This window comes from Phasianus colchicus, chromosome 7 (assembly GCF_987193195.1).
Source record: "Phasianus colchicus chromosome 7, bPhaCol1.hap1.1, whole genome shotgun sequence".
Lineage (NCBI taxonomy): Eukaryota > Metazoa > Chordata > Aves > Galliformes > Phasianidae > Phasianus > Phasianus colchicus.
This window is the reverse complement of record NC_143442.1, coordinates 22,027,469-22,045,355: the sequence shown is the minus strand read 5'-3', so window position 1 is coordinate 22,045,355 and position 17,887 is coordinate 22,027,469. Positions and strand designations below refer to the sequence as shown.

The 17,887-nt window shown below is 41.3% G+C and overlaps 1 protein-coding gene across 1 annotated transcript in view; it reads left to right on the top strand.

The window, feature by feature from the left end:
• LOC116234048 (titin) overlaps positions 1-17,887 on the top strand; it is a 240,281-nt gene that overhangs the window by 194,318 nt on the left and 28,076 nt on the right. Inside the window, exons 221-222 of the mRNA XM_090144101.1 lie at positions 96-398; positions 519-17,624. Coding sequence (XP_090000227.1) covers positions 96-398; positions 519-17,624 — 17,409 coding nt within the window. The remainder of the gene's footprint in view (positions 1-95; positions 399-518; positions 17,625-17,887) is intronic.

Below are 17,887 nucleotides of genomic sequence, written 5' to 3'. Positions count from 1 at the left end.
GTAAGTTGAACAAGCTAAGAAGTTCAAGTATGCTTTTAATAATCTCTGAGAACTTGATTTTTGTCTGAACTTTGTACTTTTTTCTTCTCTGTCAGGTCCCCCTGGTCCTCCTGGAAAACCAGAAGTAACAAATGTGACTAAAAATACTGCGACAGTTACCTGGAAAAGGCCAGTCGATGATGGTGGAAGTGAAATCACAGGTTACTATGTGGAGAGGAGAGAAAAGAAAGGCTTAAGATGGGTCAGAGCAACAAAGAAACCAATTTCAGATCTTAGATGCAAAGTAACTGGTCTCCAGGAAGGAAGTGAATATGAATTCCGTGTCAGTGCTGAAAACAGAGCAGGAGTTGGACCACCAAGTGATGCTTCAAACTCAGTCATGTGCAAGGATGTTGCATGTTAGTATCATGCTTTTTAATTTTTGAGTGGTGGATGGGGGATAATTTTAGACAGTATAGGAGTTATTTACTCTTGTGATGTGACATAATGTGGTATTTTATCTTTTCCTCATTTTTCAGACCCACCTGGTCCACCTGCAAATCCAAGAGTGACTGATACTACAAAGACAAGTGCATCTTTAGCCTGGAGCAAGCCTCACTATGATGGTGGTCTTGACATCATTGGCTACATAGTGGAGCATCAAAAGGAAGGAGAAGAAGAATGGGTAAAAGACACGACAGGGACTGCTTTAAGAATCACTCAATTTGTTGTTGCTCATCTGCAGCCAGGAGCCAAATACAATTTCAGAATCTCTGCCATGAATGCTGTAGGTACTGGTGAACCAGCACTAATTCCAAGTGTGGAAATCAAAGAACGGGAAGAAATTCCTGACTTTGAATTAGACGCTGAGCTAAGAAGAACACTTGTTGTCAGAGCTGGGTTAACTATTCGGATTTTTGTGCCAATTAAAGGACGTCCAACTCCAGAAGTTACATGGACAAAAGATGATGTTTCTCTCAAAGGACGTGCTAGTATTGAAAATACAGACTCTTTTACACTCTTGATTGTCACAGAGTGCACCAGATATGATGCAGGAAAATACGTAATGACACTTGAAAATGCTGCTGGTAAGAAGACTGGTTTTGTAAATGTAAAAGTCTTGGATACACCAGGTCCACCAATAAACCTTAAACCTAGAGAAATCACCAAGGACAGCATCACCCTCCAATGGGATATGCCTCTGATAGATGGTGGTTCACGTATAACAAACTATATTGTTGAGAAACGTGAATCAACTCGTAAAGCATATTCAACAGTCACAACAAACTGCCAGAAGTGTTCTTTCAGGATTCCTAATTTGTCGGAGGGATGTGAATACTATTTCAGAGTGTTGGCTGAAAATGAGTTTGGAATTGGTGAACCAGCTGAAACTGCAGAACCAGTAAGGGCTTCTGAGGCACCGTCCCCACCTGACAGCCTTAATATTATGGATGTAACGCGAAACTCAGTTAGCCTGGCTTGGCCAAAACCGGAACATGATGGGGGCAGCAAGATCACTGGATATGTAATTGAAGCACAAAGAAAAGGAACAAACCAATGGGCACACATTACAACTGTAAAAACATTGGATTGCGTAGTGAAGAATCTAACTGAAAATGAAGAGTATACTTTCCAGGTTATGGCAGTTAACAGTGCTGGGAGAAGTGCCCCAAGAGAAAGCAGACCAATTATTATCAAGGAACAAACAATGCTTCCAGAGTTTGACCTTCGTAGTATCTACCAGAAAACAGTCATCGCCAAAGCTGGTGACAATATCAAGATTGAAATCCCTGTGCTTGGCCGTCCAAGGCCAACTGTGACTTGGAAGAAAGAAGACCAGATACTTAAGCAAACACAAAGGGTAAATTATGAAAATACTGCAACGGCAACCATACTAACCATCAATGAATGTACACGAAGTGATAGTGGTCGATATCCACTGTCAGCTAAAAATATTGTGGGAGAAGTTAGTGAAGTTATTACAGTTCAAGTTCATGATATACCTGGACCTCCTACAGGACCAATCAAATTTGATGAAATTTCTTCTGACTTTGTAACATTTTCATGGCAGCCTCCTTTGAACGATGGAGGTGTACCAATAAGTAATTATGTCGTAGAGATGCGTCAAACTGACAGTACCACATGGACAGAACTGGCAACCACGGTCATACGTACTACGTTTAAAGCCACTCGTCTTAATACTGGAGTTGAGTATCAGTTCCGAGTCAAAGCTCAAAACAGATATGGAACTGGTCCAGCCATTACTTCAGAATCTGTAGTTGCCAACTATCCATTTAAGGTGCCTGGACCACCTGGTACTCCTCAGGTGATTGCAGTCACCAAAGAAACAATGACCATTAGCTGGAATGAGCCAGTTACTGATGGTGGAAGCCCAATTCTGGGTTATCACATTGAAAGGAAAGAACGAAATAGCATTCTTTGGCAGACTGTAAGTAAAATGCTGGTATCAGGCAATATCTTTAAATCAACTGGACTTAGTGATGGCATTGCATATGAATTCCGTGTTATAGCAGAAAATCTGGCTGGCAAGAGTAGGCCAAGCAAGCCATCTGAGCCTGTATTTGCTTTAGACCCAATAGATCCACCTGGTAAGCCAGTACCTCTGAACATTACAAGACATGCAGTGACACTGAAGTGGACTAAACCAGAATATAATGGAGGTTTTAAGATAACTGGCTACACTGTTGAAAAAAGAGATCTTCCTAATGGCCGTTGGCTGAAGGCTAATTTCAGCAACATATTAGAGACTGAATTCACTGTCAGTGGTTTGACAGAAGATGCTGCCTATGAATTCCGTGTGATTGCTAGAAACGCTGGTGGGGCTGTTAGTCAGCCCTCCGAGCCGTCAGATGCAATAACTTGTAGAGATGACATTGAAGCACCAAGGATAAGCGTGGATGCTAAATATAAAGACACCTTAGTGCTGAAAGCAGGTGAAGTTTTCAGACTTGAGGCTGATGTATCAGGTCGCCCTCCACCAGCTATGGTATGGACAAAAGGAGAAAAAGAACTTGAAGACACAGCAAAACTAGAAATAAAGACTGCAGACTTTTCTACCGTTCTTACCAATAAAGATTCTTCAAGAAGAGATGGTGGTGCCTATACACTTACTGCAACAAATCCTGGTGGCTTTGCCAAGCATATCTTCAATGTTAAGGTTCTTGATAGGCCTGGTCCTCCAGAAGGGCCATTGGCTGTGTCTGAAGTCACTGCAGAAAAATGTGTGCTGTCATGGTTACCTCCTCTGGATGATGGAGGAGCAAAGATTGACCACTATGTGGTTGAAAAACGTGAAACCAGTAGATTGGCATGGACAGCTGTAGCCACTGAAGTTCCACTGACTAAACTGAAGGTTACTAAGCTGTTGAAGGGCAATGAGTATGTGTTCCGTGTTATGGCTGTTAACAAATATGGAGTTGGTGAGCCTCTTGAATCAGAGCCAGTTCTTGCAGTAAATCCATATGTGCCACCTGATCCACCTAAAACACCTGAAGTTACAGCAATAACAAAAGATTCTATGGTTGTCTGCTGGGGCCATCCTGATTCTGATGGTGGGAGCCCAATAACTAACTACATTGTGGAACGTCGTGACAGAGCTGGTCTTCGGTGGGTAAAATGTAACAAACGAGTTGTTACTGACTTACGTTATAAAGTGTCCGGACTGACGGAAGGTCATGAATATGAATACAGAGTCATGGCTGAAAATGCTGCTGGAGTTAGTGAGCCAAGCCCAACTAGTCCATTCTATAAAGCTTGTGATACTGTATTTAAGCCTGGTCCCCCAGGTAATCCTCGTGTTTTGGATAGCAGCAAGTCCTCTATTACAATAGCATGGAACAAACCAATATATGATGGTGGTTCAGAGATCACAGGTTACATGGTTGAGATCGCACTACCCGAGGAAGATGAGTGGAAGATTGTAACTCCTCCAGTAGGACTAAAGGCCACTTCTTTTACTATCACTGACCTTAAAGAAAACCAAGAGTATAAAATCCGGATATATGCTATGAATTCTGAAGGTCTTGGGGAACCTGCTCTTGTTCCTGGGACTCCTAAAGCTGAAGAAAGACTGCTACCCCCAGAGATTGAACTTGATGCAGAACTTCGTAAAGTTGTAACTATCAGAGCCTGCTGTACTCTAAGACTCTTTGTTCCAATTAAAGGAAGACCAGCACCTGAGGTAAAATGGACAAGAGAACATGGGGAATCTCTGGATAGAGCAACCATTGAATCAACAAGCTCTTATACTCTACTTATTGTTGAAAATGTAAATAGATTTGATAGTGGCAAATACATGTTGACAATTGAAAACAGCTCAGGTAGTAAGTCAGCATTTGTGAATGTCAGAGTACTTGATACTCCCGGGGCACCTCAAGATTTGAAAATAAAAGAAGTTACAAAGTCATCAGTTACACTCACATGGGAGCCTCCTCTCATAGATGGTGGCTCTAAAATAAAAAATTACATTGTTGAAAAGCGTGAATCAACGAGAAAAGCTTATTCGACTGTTAATGCCAATTGCCACAAGACCAGCTGGAAAGTTGACTCACTGCAAGAAGGCTGCAATTACTATTTCAGAGTCCTAGCTGAAAATGAATATGGAATAGGCCTTCCGGTTGAAACTTCAGAATCAGTAAAAGTATCAGAAAGACCACTTCCACCAGGAAAGATAACTTTGTTGGATGTGACAAGAAATAGCGTATCCTTATCTTGGGAAAAACCTGAACATGATGGTGGTAGCAGAATTCTGGGCTATATTGTAGAAATGCAAAGCAAAGGCAGTGAAAAGTGGTCAACTTGTGCTACAGTAAAAGTTACTGAAGCCACTATCACAGGATTGATCCAAGGTGAAGAATACACTTTCCGTGTTTCAGCTCAGAATGAAAAAGGTGTCAGTGATCCTCGCCAGCTGGCTGTACCAGTTATTGCAAAAGACCTTGTGATTCCACCAGCTTTCAAACTACTGTTTACTACTTTCAGTGTTCTAGCAGGAGAGGACTTAAAGGTTGATGTTCCTTTTGTTGGTCGACCCAAACCAGCAGTCTTTTGGCATAAAGATAATGTGGCATTGAAGCAGACTACCAGAGTCAATGCAGAAAGTTCAGAAAATAACACAGTGTTAACGATAAAAGAAGCATGCAGAGAAGATGTGGGGGCATATTTAGTTAAACTTACAAATTCTGCAGGTGAAGCAACTGAGACCCTAAATATTGTTGTCCTTGATAAACCAGGACCCCCAACTGGACCAGTCAAAGTAGATGAAGTAACAGCAGATAGTATTACCATTTCTTGGGAGCCACCCAAATATGATGGTGGTAGCTCTATTAATAATTATATTGTAGAAAAAAGAGACACTTCCACAACCATTTGGCAGATTGTGTCTGCTACTGTTGCAAGAACAACGATAAAAGCGTGTAGATTAAAGACTGGCTGTGAATATCAATTCAGAATCACAGCTGAAAACAGATATGGGAAGAGTACCTATCTCACTTCGGAGCCAGTTGTAGCCCAATACCCATTTAAACTTCCTGGTCCACCTGGAACGCCTTTTGTAACAAACGCATCAAAAGACAGCATGGTGGTACAATGGAATGAACCAGTCAATGATGGTGGTAGCAAGATCATTGGGTATCACTTGGAGGGCAAAGAGAGAAATAGCATTCTGTGGGCTAAGCTGAATAGAACACCTATTCCAGATACCAAATTTAAGACAACTGGCCTTGAGGAGGGTCTTGAATATGAGTTCAGAGTTTATGCAGAAAACATAGTAGGCATTGGAAAAGCAAGTAGAGCATCTGAATGCTATATTGCACATGACCCATGTGACCCTCCCGGTCGTCCAGAACCTTTAATTGTCACAAGAAGTTCAGTAATGCTTCAGTGGAAGAAACCTATATATGATGGTGGAAGTAAGATTACAGGTTATGTTGTTGAAAAGAAGGAACTACCTGATGGTCGCTGGATGAAAGCAAGTTTTACAAATGTAATTGATACCCAATTTGAAGTAACTGGTCTGGTTGAAAACCAGAGGTATGAGTTCCGTGTTATAGCACGAAATGCTGCAGGTGTTTTCAGTGAGCCATCTGAGAGCTCAGGTGCCATTACAGCAAGAGATGAAGTAGAACCACCTCATATAAGTATGGATCCAAAATACAAAGACACAATTGTAGTACATGCTGGTGAATCATTCAAGTTGGAAGCTGATGTTCATGGCAAACCAATACCTACCATTCAGTGGCTAAAAGGTGATCATGAGCTGACAAATACTGCTCGTATGGAAATTAAAAGTACGGATTTTGCAACAAGTCTTAGTGTGAAGGAAGCTATTAGAGTTGACAGTGGTCAGTATGTGCTATTGGCAAAGAACGTTGCAGGCGAAAAGAAAGTTCCTGTTCATGTCAAAGTTCTTGATAGACCTGGACCACCAGAAGGACCTGTTGAGATTACAGGTGTCACTGCTGAAAAATGCATGTTATCATGGAAACCTCCGCTACAAGATGGCGGTAGTGATATTTCACATTATGTTGTGGAAAAAAGGGAAACCAGTCGCCTGGTTTGGACTGTCGTTGATTCAAATGTGCAAACACTCGGTTGCAAAGTAACTAAACTTTTAGAAGGAAATGAATACATTTTCCGTATCATGGCAGTAAACAAATATGGCGTTGGTGAACCTCTTGAGTCTGAGCCAGTACTTGCGAAGAACCCATTTGTAGTGCCACTTCCACCAAAGGCACCAGAAGTCACAGCCATTACCAAGGATTCTATGATAGTTGTTTGGGAGAGGCCAGCCTCAGATGGAGGTAGTGAAATCCTGGGCTATGTCCTTGAAAAACGGGACAAGGAAGGTATTCGCTGGACAAGATGTAACAAACGCCTGATAAGTGAACTGCGATACAGAGTGACTGGACTGATTGAAAATCATAATTATGAGTACAGAGTTTCAGCTGAAAATGCTGCTGGTCTCAGTGAACCAAGCCTACCTTCTACTTACTATAAGGCATGTGATCCTATTTATAAGCCAGGACCACCCAATAATCCTAAGGTTGTGGATGTTACAAGATCATCAGTTTTCCTTTCATGGAGCAAACCTATCTATGATGGTGGCTCTGAAATTCAGGGATACATTGTAGAAAAATGTGATGTAAGTGATGGTGAATGGGCAATTTGTACCCCTCCAACTGGAATTAAGAACACCCATATGGAAGTAGAAAAACTAGTGGAAAAACATGAATACAAATTCCGCATCTGTGCAGTTAATAAAGCAGGAGTTGGAGATCACGCAGATGTTCCTGGTTCTGTTATTGTGGAAGAAAAGATGGAGGCTCCAGACCTTGACCTCGACATGGAATTAAGGAAGATTGTAAACGTGCGGGCAGGAGGTTCCTTGAGACTGTTTGTTCCCATCAGAGGTCGTCCAACACCTGAAGTAAAATGGGGCAAAGTGGATGGTGAGATCAGAGAGGCAGCCATTATTGACACCACTAGCAGCTTTACTTCACTTGTTTTAGACAGTGTCAACAGATTTGATACTGGAAAGTATACCCTGACTTTAGAAAACAGCAGTGGAACAAAGTCTGCCTTTGTCAGTGTAAGAGTACTGGATACTCCAAGTGCACCTATTAATTTAAAAATCAGAGAGATCACTAAAGACTCTGTTTCACTTTCGTGGGAGCCTCCTCTCTTGGATGGTGGAGCAAAAATAAAGAATTACATTATTGAAAAGCGTGAAGCAACAAGAAAGGCATATGCAGCTGTTGTAACAAACTGCCACAAGACTTCATGGAAGGTAGATCAACTTCAGGAGGGATGCTATTATTTCTTTAGAATCTCTGCTGAGAATGAATACGGAATTGGCCTCCCTGCAGAAACCAGTGACCCAATTAAAGTTGCTGAAGTTCCTCAGCCTCCTGGAAAAATAACAGTGGATGATGTCACAAGAAACAGTGTTTCACTAAGCTGGGCAAAACCTGAACACGATGGTGGCAGCAAAATCATACAATATATTGTTGAAATGCAAGCAAAGGGTAGTGAGAAGTGGTCAGAGTGTGCTCGTGTGAAAACACTTGAAGCAGTTATTACTAACTTAACTCAAGGGGAAGAATATCTTTTTAGAGTAATGGCTGTAAATGAAAAGGGTAAGAGTGATCCTAGAGCACTTCCGGTTCCAGTAGTTGCCAAAGACTTGGTGATTGAACCTGATGTAAGGCCTGCTTTTCACAGTTACAGTATCCAAGTGGGACAAGATCTGAAAGTAGAAGTACCAGTTTCAGGTCGACCTAAACCAACTGTTACCTGGGTAAAAGATGGCCAGACACTGAGGCAGACAACAAGAGTCAATGTTAGTGATTTGACAGATCTCACTGTACTGAATATTAAAGAAACTAGCAAAGAGGACACTGGTACTTACGAAATCACAGTAGCTAATGTTGTTGGGCAGAAGTCTGCCTCTATTGAAATTATAACTCTAGACAAACCTGACCCTCCAGTAGGACCTGTAAAGTTTGATGAAGTAAGTGCGGAAAGTGTTACCTTGTCATGGAATCCTCCAGCATACACAGGTGGCTGTCAAATCACCAACTATGTTGTTCACAAGAGAGATACAACAACTACTGTATGGGAAACAGTTTCAGCTACTGTTGCAAGAACTGTGCTAAAGGTGACTAAACTAAAAACTGGTTCAGAATATCAGTTCAGAATATTTGCTGAGAACAGGTATGGGCAGAGCTTTGCATTGGAATCTGCACCAGTTGTAGCACAGTACCCATACAAAGAACCTGGACCTCCTGGCACACCGTTTGTGACAATAGTTACAAAAGACTCCATGGTCGTACAATGGCATGAACCAATAAATGATGGTGGCAGTAAGGTACTGGGATACCATCTTGAGAGAAAGGAGAAAAACAGCATCTTATGGACTAAAGTGAATAAGACTGTTATTCAGGACACAAGTTTTAAGACAACTAACCTTGAAGAAGGAATTGAGTATGAATTTAGAGTTTCTGCAGAAAATATTGTTGGTATAGGTAAAACAAGTAAAGTTTCTGAGTGCTATGTAGCTCGTGATCCGTGTGATCCTCCAGGTCGCCCAGAGGCTATAATAATAAAAAGAAGCTCTATTACTCTACAGTGGACCAAACCAGAATATGATGGCGGAAGTAAAATTACTGGGTATATTGTAGAGAAACGTGACTTACCAGATGGTCGCTGGATGAAAGCTAGTTTCACAAATATTATTGAAACTCAGTTCACTGTAACAGGGCTTACCGAAGACCAACGATATGAATTTAGAGTCATTGCAAAGAATGCTGCAGGTGCAGTAAGTAAACCTTCTGACAGTACAGGACCAATAACAGCAAGGGATGAAGTTGAACTTCCACGAATTTCAATGGATCCAAAGTACAAAGAGACAATTGTTGTAAATGCTGGTGATACATTCAGACTTGAGGCTGATGTTCATGGAAAGCCACTACCAACCATTAAGTGGTACAAAGGAGATAAAGAGATTGAGGAAACTGCTAGATATGAGATAAAGAACACAGATTTCAGTGCATTAATAATTGTAAAAGAAGCTATTAGAGTTGATGGCGGACAGTTTATTTTAGAAGCCTCTAATGTTGCAGGAACAAAGACGGTACCTGTAAACGTAAAAGTCCTGGATAGACCAGGCCCTCCTGAGGGCCCTGTCCAAGTAACCGGAGTTACAGCTGAAAAATGTTCATTGGCATGGTCTCCTCCTCTTCATGATGGTGGCAGTGATATTTCTCATTATATTGTAGAGAAGAGAGAAACCAGTCGCCTAGCATGGACTGTTGTTGCTTCAGAGGTTCTACCTACAATGCTGAAAGTAACAAAACTTTTGGAAGGAAATGAATATATTTTCCGTATTATGGCAGTTAACAAATACGGAGTTGGTGAACCACTGGAATCTGTGCCAGTAATGATGAAAAATCCGTTTGTGGTGCCTAGTCCACCCAAGGCCTTGGAAATCACCAACATCACAAAGGATTCTATGACTGTCTGCTGGAGCCGACCAGATAGTGATGGTGGTAGTGAAATCATAGGTTACATTGTAGAAAAGAGAGATCGAGCAGGTATCAGATGGATAAAATGTAATAAACGGCGAATTACAGATTTGCGACTAAGAGTTACAGGATTAACAGAGGATCATGAGTATGAATTCAGAGTTTCTGCTGAAAATGCCGCTGGATTGAGTGAGCCAAGCCAGGTTTCTCCTTACTTTAAAGCTTGTGACCCCATGTTCAAGCCTGGCCCACCTACAAATGCCCATGTTGTGGATACCACTAAAAGTTCAGTTACACTTGGCTGGAGTAAACCTATTTATGATGGTGGCTGTGAAATCCAGGGATATCTTGTAGAAATCTGCAAAGCAGATGAAGATGAATGGTCACTTGTTACTCCACAGACAGGTATACGTGCCACTCGATTTGAAATCAAAAAGCTTATTGAACATCAGGAATACAAACTACGAGTTTGTGCTCTCAACAAGGTTGGTGTGGGAGAGGCTGCATCAGTTCCTGGTACTGTTAAACCAGAAGACAAACTTGAAGCTCCAGAACTTGATATTGATTCAGAGCTAAGGAAAGGGATAGTGGTTAGAGCTGGTGGCTCTGCTAGGATCCACATACCATTCAGGGGGCGACCAGTACCTGACATCACGTGGTCTCGAGAAGAAGGTGAATTCACGGAAAAAGTTCAAATTGATAAAGGCATAAACTACACACAACTCTCAATTGATAACTGTGATAGAAATGATGCTGGAAAGTATATTCTTAAGTTGGAGAATAGCAGTGGTTCTAAATCTGCATTTGTTACAGTAAAAGTCTTAGACACGCCAGGACCACCACAAAACTTAATAGTAAAGGATATAAAAAAGGATTCTGCTGTACTATCTTGGGAACCACCGATTATTGATGGTGGTGCAAAGGTAAAGAACTACGTAATAGACAAACGTGAGTCAACCAGGAAAGCATTTGCAAATGTAAGTGCAAAGTGTGGCAGGACAAGCTTTAAAGTTGAAAATCTTACAGAAGGAGCAATCTATTACTTCAGAGTCATGGCTGAGAATGAATTTGGAATTGGTGTTCCAGCTGAAACGGCGGATGCTGTGAAAGCCTCTGAACCACCTCTGCCTCCTGGGAAAGTAACACTCACTGACGTTACTCAGAGAAGTGCGTCACTTACATGGGAAAAACCTGAACATGATGGAGGTAGCAGAATTTTGGGATACATTGTTGAAATGCTGCCTAAAGGAACAGAAAAATGGAGTGTTGTTAGTGAGACCAAAACATGCAGTGCAGTTGTTTCTGGTCTGAGTCCAGGGCAAGAATATCAATTCCATGTGATTGCCTACAATGAAAAAGGCAAAAGTGATCCCAGAGCACTTGGAGTTCCTGTGATAGCTAAAGACTTGACAATTGAGCCAAGTTTTAAGTTGATGTTTAATACATACAGTGTACAGGCTGGAGAAGATTTGAAAGTAGAAGTACCATTTATAGGTAGACCAAAACCTACTATTACTTGGACAAAAGATGAACAGCCACTGAAGCAAACAACCAGATTAAATATTGAGAATACATCAACATCAACTATCCTACATATTAAAGAAAGCAACAAAGAGGACTTCGGTAAATATACAGTAACAGCATCAAACACAGCAGGCACAGCAAGTGAGCAACTGAGTATAATTGTACTGGAAAAACCTGGCCCACCACGAGGACCTGTGCGCTTTGATGAAGTTAGTGCAGATTTTGTTGTTTTATCATGGGATCCACCTGATTATACTGGTGGCTGTCAGATAAGCAACTATATAGTAGAAAAGCGTGACACAAGCACTACCACATGGAATATTGTGTCAGCAACTGTTGCAAGAACAACTATCAAAGCAACAAAGCTGAAAACAGGTTCTGAATACCAGTTCAGGATTTCTGCTGAAAATAGATACGGAAAGAGCTCTCCTTTGGACTCTAAGCCAGTTGTTGTGCAATACCCCTACAAGGTGCCTGGGCCACCTGGAACCCCATTTGTAACAGCAGCTTCCAAGGACCATATGATTGTACAATGGAATGAGCCAGTTAATGATGGAGGAAGCAAAGTTCTTGGCTACCATCTTGAACGTAAAGACAAGAACAGTATTCTCTGGATAAAACAGAACAAGTCACTCATTGCAGACACCACATATAAAACAGATGGCCTTGAAGAAGGTCTTGAATATGAGTTCAGAGTTTCTGCTGAAAACATTGTTGGCGTTGGCAAAGTCAGCAAAGTATCAGAGTTATATGTTGCCCGAGATCCATGTGACCCACCTGGCCGCCCAGAGGCAATTGTTGTTACAAGGAATAACATTACACTGAGGTGGAAGAAACCAGAATACGATGGTGGAAGCAAAATAACAGGATATATTGTAGAAAAGAAAGAACTACCAGATGGTCGGTGGATGAAAGCCAGCTTTACAAATGTTTTAGAAACAGAGTTTACAGTAAGTGGTCTTGTTGAAGACCAACGATATGAATTCAGAGTCATTGCAAGAAATGCAGCTGGTTGCTTGAGTGAGCCATCTGAAAGTACAGGGCCCATTACAGCCAGAGATGAAATTGAAGCACCGGGAGCTTCTCTGGATCCTAAATACAGAGATGTCATTGTTGTTCATGCTGGAGACACCTTTATTCTTGAAGCTGATATTCATGGCAAACCTATTCCTGACATTACATGGTCAAAAGATGGTAAAGATCTTGAAGAAACAACTGCAAGAATGGAAATTAAATCTACTATTCAGAAAACAACTCTTACGGTCAAAGACTGTGTAAGAGTAGATGGAGGTCACTATACTCTTAACCTCAGAAACGTTGGTGGCACAAAATCTATACCTATCACTGTAAAAGTGCTCGACAGGCCAGGACCTCCAGAAGGACCTTTGAAGGTTACAGGTGTAACAGCAGAAAAATGCTACTTGGCATGGGCTCCGCCTTTACATGATGGTGGTTCTAGTATCTCACATTATATCATTGAGAAGAGAGAGACAAGCAGGCTTTCATGGACACAAGTAGCTACAGATGTGCAGGCCCTTAACCACAAAGTAACTAGACTCCTTGCTGGCAATGAGTACATTTTCCGTGTAATGGCAGTGAACAAATACGGAACAGGAGAACCCTTGGAATCTGAGCCAGTTGTGGCTCGTAATCCATACAAACCCCCTGGTCCTCCTTCAACACCTGAAGTTTCAGCGATCACAAAAGACTCAATGGTTGTAACATGGGGTCGTCCGGAAGACAATGGGGGAGCTGAAATTGAAGGATACATACTTGAAAAACGAGACAAAGATGGTGTCCGGTGGACCAAATGCAATAAGAAACGGCTGACAGACTTGCGATTCCGAGTAACAGGTCTTACTGATGGGCATTTCTATGAATTTAGAGTTTCTGCTGAAAATGCTGCAGGTGTAGGGGAACCCAGTGAGCCATCCATTTTCTATCGTGCTTGTGATGTCTTATATCCACCAGGTCCACCAAGCAATCCAAAGGTTACAGATACTTCCAGGTCATCAGTTTCTCTTGCCTGGGGTAAGCCCATTTATGATGGTGGTGCTCCAGTTAAGGGATATGTAGTAGAAGCAAAAGAAGCAGCTGCTGATGAATGGACTACTTGCACCCCACCAACAGGGCTACAAGCAAAACAATTCACTGTAACAAAACTTAAAGAGAACCAGGAGTATAACTTCCGCATCTGTGCCATCAATTCAGAAGGAGTAGGCGAACCTGCTACTATACCTGGCACAGTTATAGCAGCAGACAAGATTGAACCTCCTGAAATTGAACTTGATGCAGATCTCAGAAAAGTAGTCATTGTACGTGCCAGTGGTACCTTACGACTGTTTGTCACTATCAAAGGAAGACCAGAACCTGAAGTTAAATGGGAGAAAGCAGAAGGAACAATTAGTGATCGAGCTCAGATTGAAGTCACCAGTTCCTATACAATGTTGGTAATTGACAATGTGAATCGATTTGATAGTGGTAGATACAATCTAACTTTAGAGAACAACAGTGGCAAAAAATCAGCTTTTGTTAATGTCAGAGTGCTTGATACACCTAGTGCACCAGTGAACCTAACAGTCAGAGAAGTGAAAAAAGATTTCGTAACACTAGCGTGGGAACCACCACTTATTGATGGTGGAGCTAAAATTACCAACTATGTAGTTGAAAAGCGAGAATCTACAAGAAAAGCATATGCCACAATTACAAATAACTGCACTAAGAATTCCTTCAAAATTACTCAGCTGCAAGAAGGATGTAGTTATTTTTTCCGTGTTCTAGCTGTAAATGAATATGGGGCTGGCTTACCAGCAGAAACGCCTGAGCCCATTAAGGCTTCAGAACCACCTTCTCCACCTGCAAAGGTCATTCTTGTTGATGTAACTCGCAACTCTGCTTCGATTAAATGGGAAAAGCCAGAGAGCGATGGTGGCAGTAAAATTACTGGTTATATAGTAGAAATGCAAACTAAAGGAAGCGTAAAATGGAGTGCATGTACCCAAGTAAAAACATTAGAAGCAACAATAACAGGATTAAGTATGGGAGAAGAATACAGTTTCAGAGTGATTGCTACTAATGAAAAAGGGAAAAGTGATCCAAGAGAACTTGGTGTCCCAGTCATTGCAAAAGATATTGAAATCCAGCCATCTGCTGAGCTCCTTTTCAACACATTCACTGTGAAAGCTGGAGATGATCTTAAGATTGATGTGCCATTCAGAGGGCGACCTCTTCCATCCATTAGCTGGAAGAAGGATGGGAATCCCTTAAAAGAGACAACCAGGGTGAATGTTCAAACATCGAAGACTTCAACTTCACTATCCATCAAGGAAGCTTCACATGAAGATTTGGGACATTATGAGTTACATCTTTCAAATTCTGCGGGATCAACAACTGCTTCTTTAACTGTAGTTGTCCTTGACAGACCAGGACCACCAACTGATATTCATATTGATGAAGTTAGTGCTGATAGTGTAACTTTGTCTTGGAAACCTCCAGAATATGATGGTGGATGCCATATTAGCAATTACATTGTGGAGAAACGAGACACTACCACAACAACCTGGGACATAGTATCTGCAGCAGTTGCAAGAACATCAATTAAGGTGTCACGACTTACTACTGGTTCTGAATATCAGTTCCGTATTTGTGCAGAAAATCGTTATGGGAAAAGCACACACGTTAATTCTCCATCTGTTGTGGCAGAGTATCCATTTAAGCCCCCAGGACCTCCTGGTACTCCTCATGTGGCACATGCAACTAAAGCTTTCATGATTGTAACTTGGCAGATACCAGTTAATGATGGAGGTAGCAGAGTACTAGGATATCACTTAGAGCGTAAAGAAAGAAGCAGTATTCTTTGGGCAAAAGTCAACAAAAGTCTTATACCTGATACACAAATGAAAGTTACGGGTCTTGATGAAGGTCTGATGTATGAATATCGTGTGTATGCCGAAAACATTGCAGGCATAGGCAAATGCAGTAAATCATGTGAACCAGTTGCTGCAAGAGATCCGTGTGATCCTCCTGGTCAACCAGAAGTTACTAATATTACAAGAACATGTGTCTCACTGAAATGGACTAAACCAGAATATGATGGCGGAGCTAAAGTAACAGGATATATTATTGAGCGCAGAGAGATGCCAGATGGTCGCTGGCTAAAGTGTAATTTCACAAATGTGCAAGAAACATACTTTGATGTAGGTGGACTTACGGAAGACCAGCGTTATGAATTCCGTGTGATTGCAAAGAATGCTGCTGGACTCTTCAGTCAGCCATCTGAATCAACTGGACCTGTGACTGTAAAAGATGATGTAGAGGCTCCAAGAATTATGATGGATGTCAAATTCAGAGATGTTGTAGTTGTGAAAGCTGGAGAAGTGTTTAAAGTCAATGCTGATATTGCAGGACGGCCAATACCAGTAATTTCATGGACAAAAGATGGCAAAGAACTTGAGGGAAAAGCTAGAGTTGAAATAGCCTCAACAGACCATGCTACTGCAATAACAGTTAAGGACTGCATCCGAGGTGATTCAGGACAGTATGTACTAACATTACAAAATGTTGCGGGAACAAGATCTTTGGCAATTAATTGCAAAGTACTTGACAGACCTGGCCCACCAGCAGGCCCCCTAGAAATAACTGGCCTTACTGCTGAAAAGTGTCATTTATCATGGGGACCTCCTCAAGAGAATGGAGGTGCAGATATTGATTATTATGTTGTAGAAAAACGTGAGACCAGCAGAATTGCATGGACAATTTGTGAAGGAGAGCTTAAAACAACATCCTGTAAAGTGACAAAACTGCTGAAGGGTAATGAGTATATTTTTAGAGTGATGGGAGTTAACAAATACGGTGTTGGTGAGCCTCTAGAAAGTGTTGCTGTCAAAGCCTTAGACCCATTTACAGTTCCAAGTCCACCTACTTCTTTGGAGATCACCAGTGTAAGCAAAGATTCGATAACTTTGTGCTGGGCAAGACCTGAGTCTGATGGAGGCAATGAGATCTCTGGCTATGTAATTGAAAGACGTGAGAAAACTAGCCTAAGATGGATCCGTGTAAACAAAAAGCCAGTATATGATTTAAGAGTGAAAGCATCTGGTCTCCGTGAAGGATGTGAATACGAATTCCGAGTTTATGCAGAAAATGCTGCTGGTCTCAGCATTCCAAGCCAAAGCACACCATTAATTCGGGCAGAAGATCCAATCTTCTTGCCATCTCCCCCATCTAAACCAAAGATTATGGATTCCACAAGGTCAAATATCACAATTGGGTGGACAAAGCCACTGTTTGATGGAGGCGCTCCAGTGACTGCATACACAGTTGAATACAAGAAAACTGATGAAACTGACTGGACAACTGCTATTCAGAACTTAAGAGGTACAGAGTACACCATAAGTGGGTTAGTATCTGGCTCTGAATATGTCTTCAGAGTGAAATCCATCAACAAAATGGGTGTCAGTGAACCAAGTGACAGCTCAGAACCTCACTTGGCAAAAGAAAGAGAGGAAGAACCCGCTTTCGATATTGACAGTGAAATGCGAAAGACACTAATTGTGAAGGCTGGTGAATCATTCACAATGACAGTTCCTTTCAGAGGCAAACCAGTCCCAAATGTAACGTGGAACAAACCAGACACTGATCTCCGTACACGTGCAAGCATCGATGTTTCAGATAATCGCACATCTCTTACTATTGAAAAGGCAACAAGAAACGATTCTGGAAAATACACGTTAACATTACAAAATGTCCTGAACACTGCTACCTTGACTTTAGTTGTCAAAGTTCTTGACACTCCTGGCCCGCCATCTCACGTAACAACAAAAGATGTAACTAAAGAATCTGCTGTGTTATCTTGGGATGTTCCTGATAACGATGGTGGGGCACCTGTGAAGAACTATGTCATTGAAAAGCGAGAAGCTAGCAAGAAAGCATGGGTCACTGTGACGAATAATTGTCATCGCCTGTCATATAAAGTAACTGGTTTACAAGAAGGTGCCATTTACTACTTCCGAGTTTCTGGAGAGAATGAGCATGGTGTTGGAGTGCCTTCTGAGACCAAGGAGGGAACTAAAATAACAGGTATGTTTTACTAAAAAAATAACTTAGTAACATATAACAATGCTTGTTCTGAAATGTTTATTTCAAATTAATGTAAAAGATATTTTATCTGTTTATAATAAAAAAATTAAATACGTGGTATGTATGTTTGTGATTTTACAAAAGAAAATGCTAAACAACAGCATGAATTTTACATTCTGCTTGCATTTTACTTAAAATGTTCTAATGTACAAATTCATTTAAAAATAAAAACCCTCAATCCAGTGTAATCACTAACGTAAAAA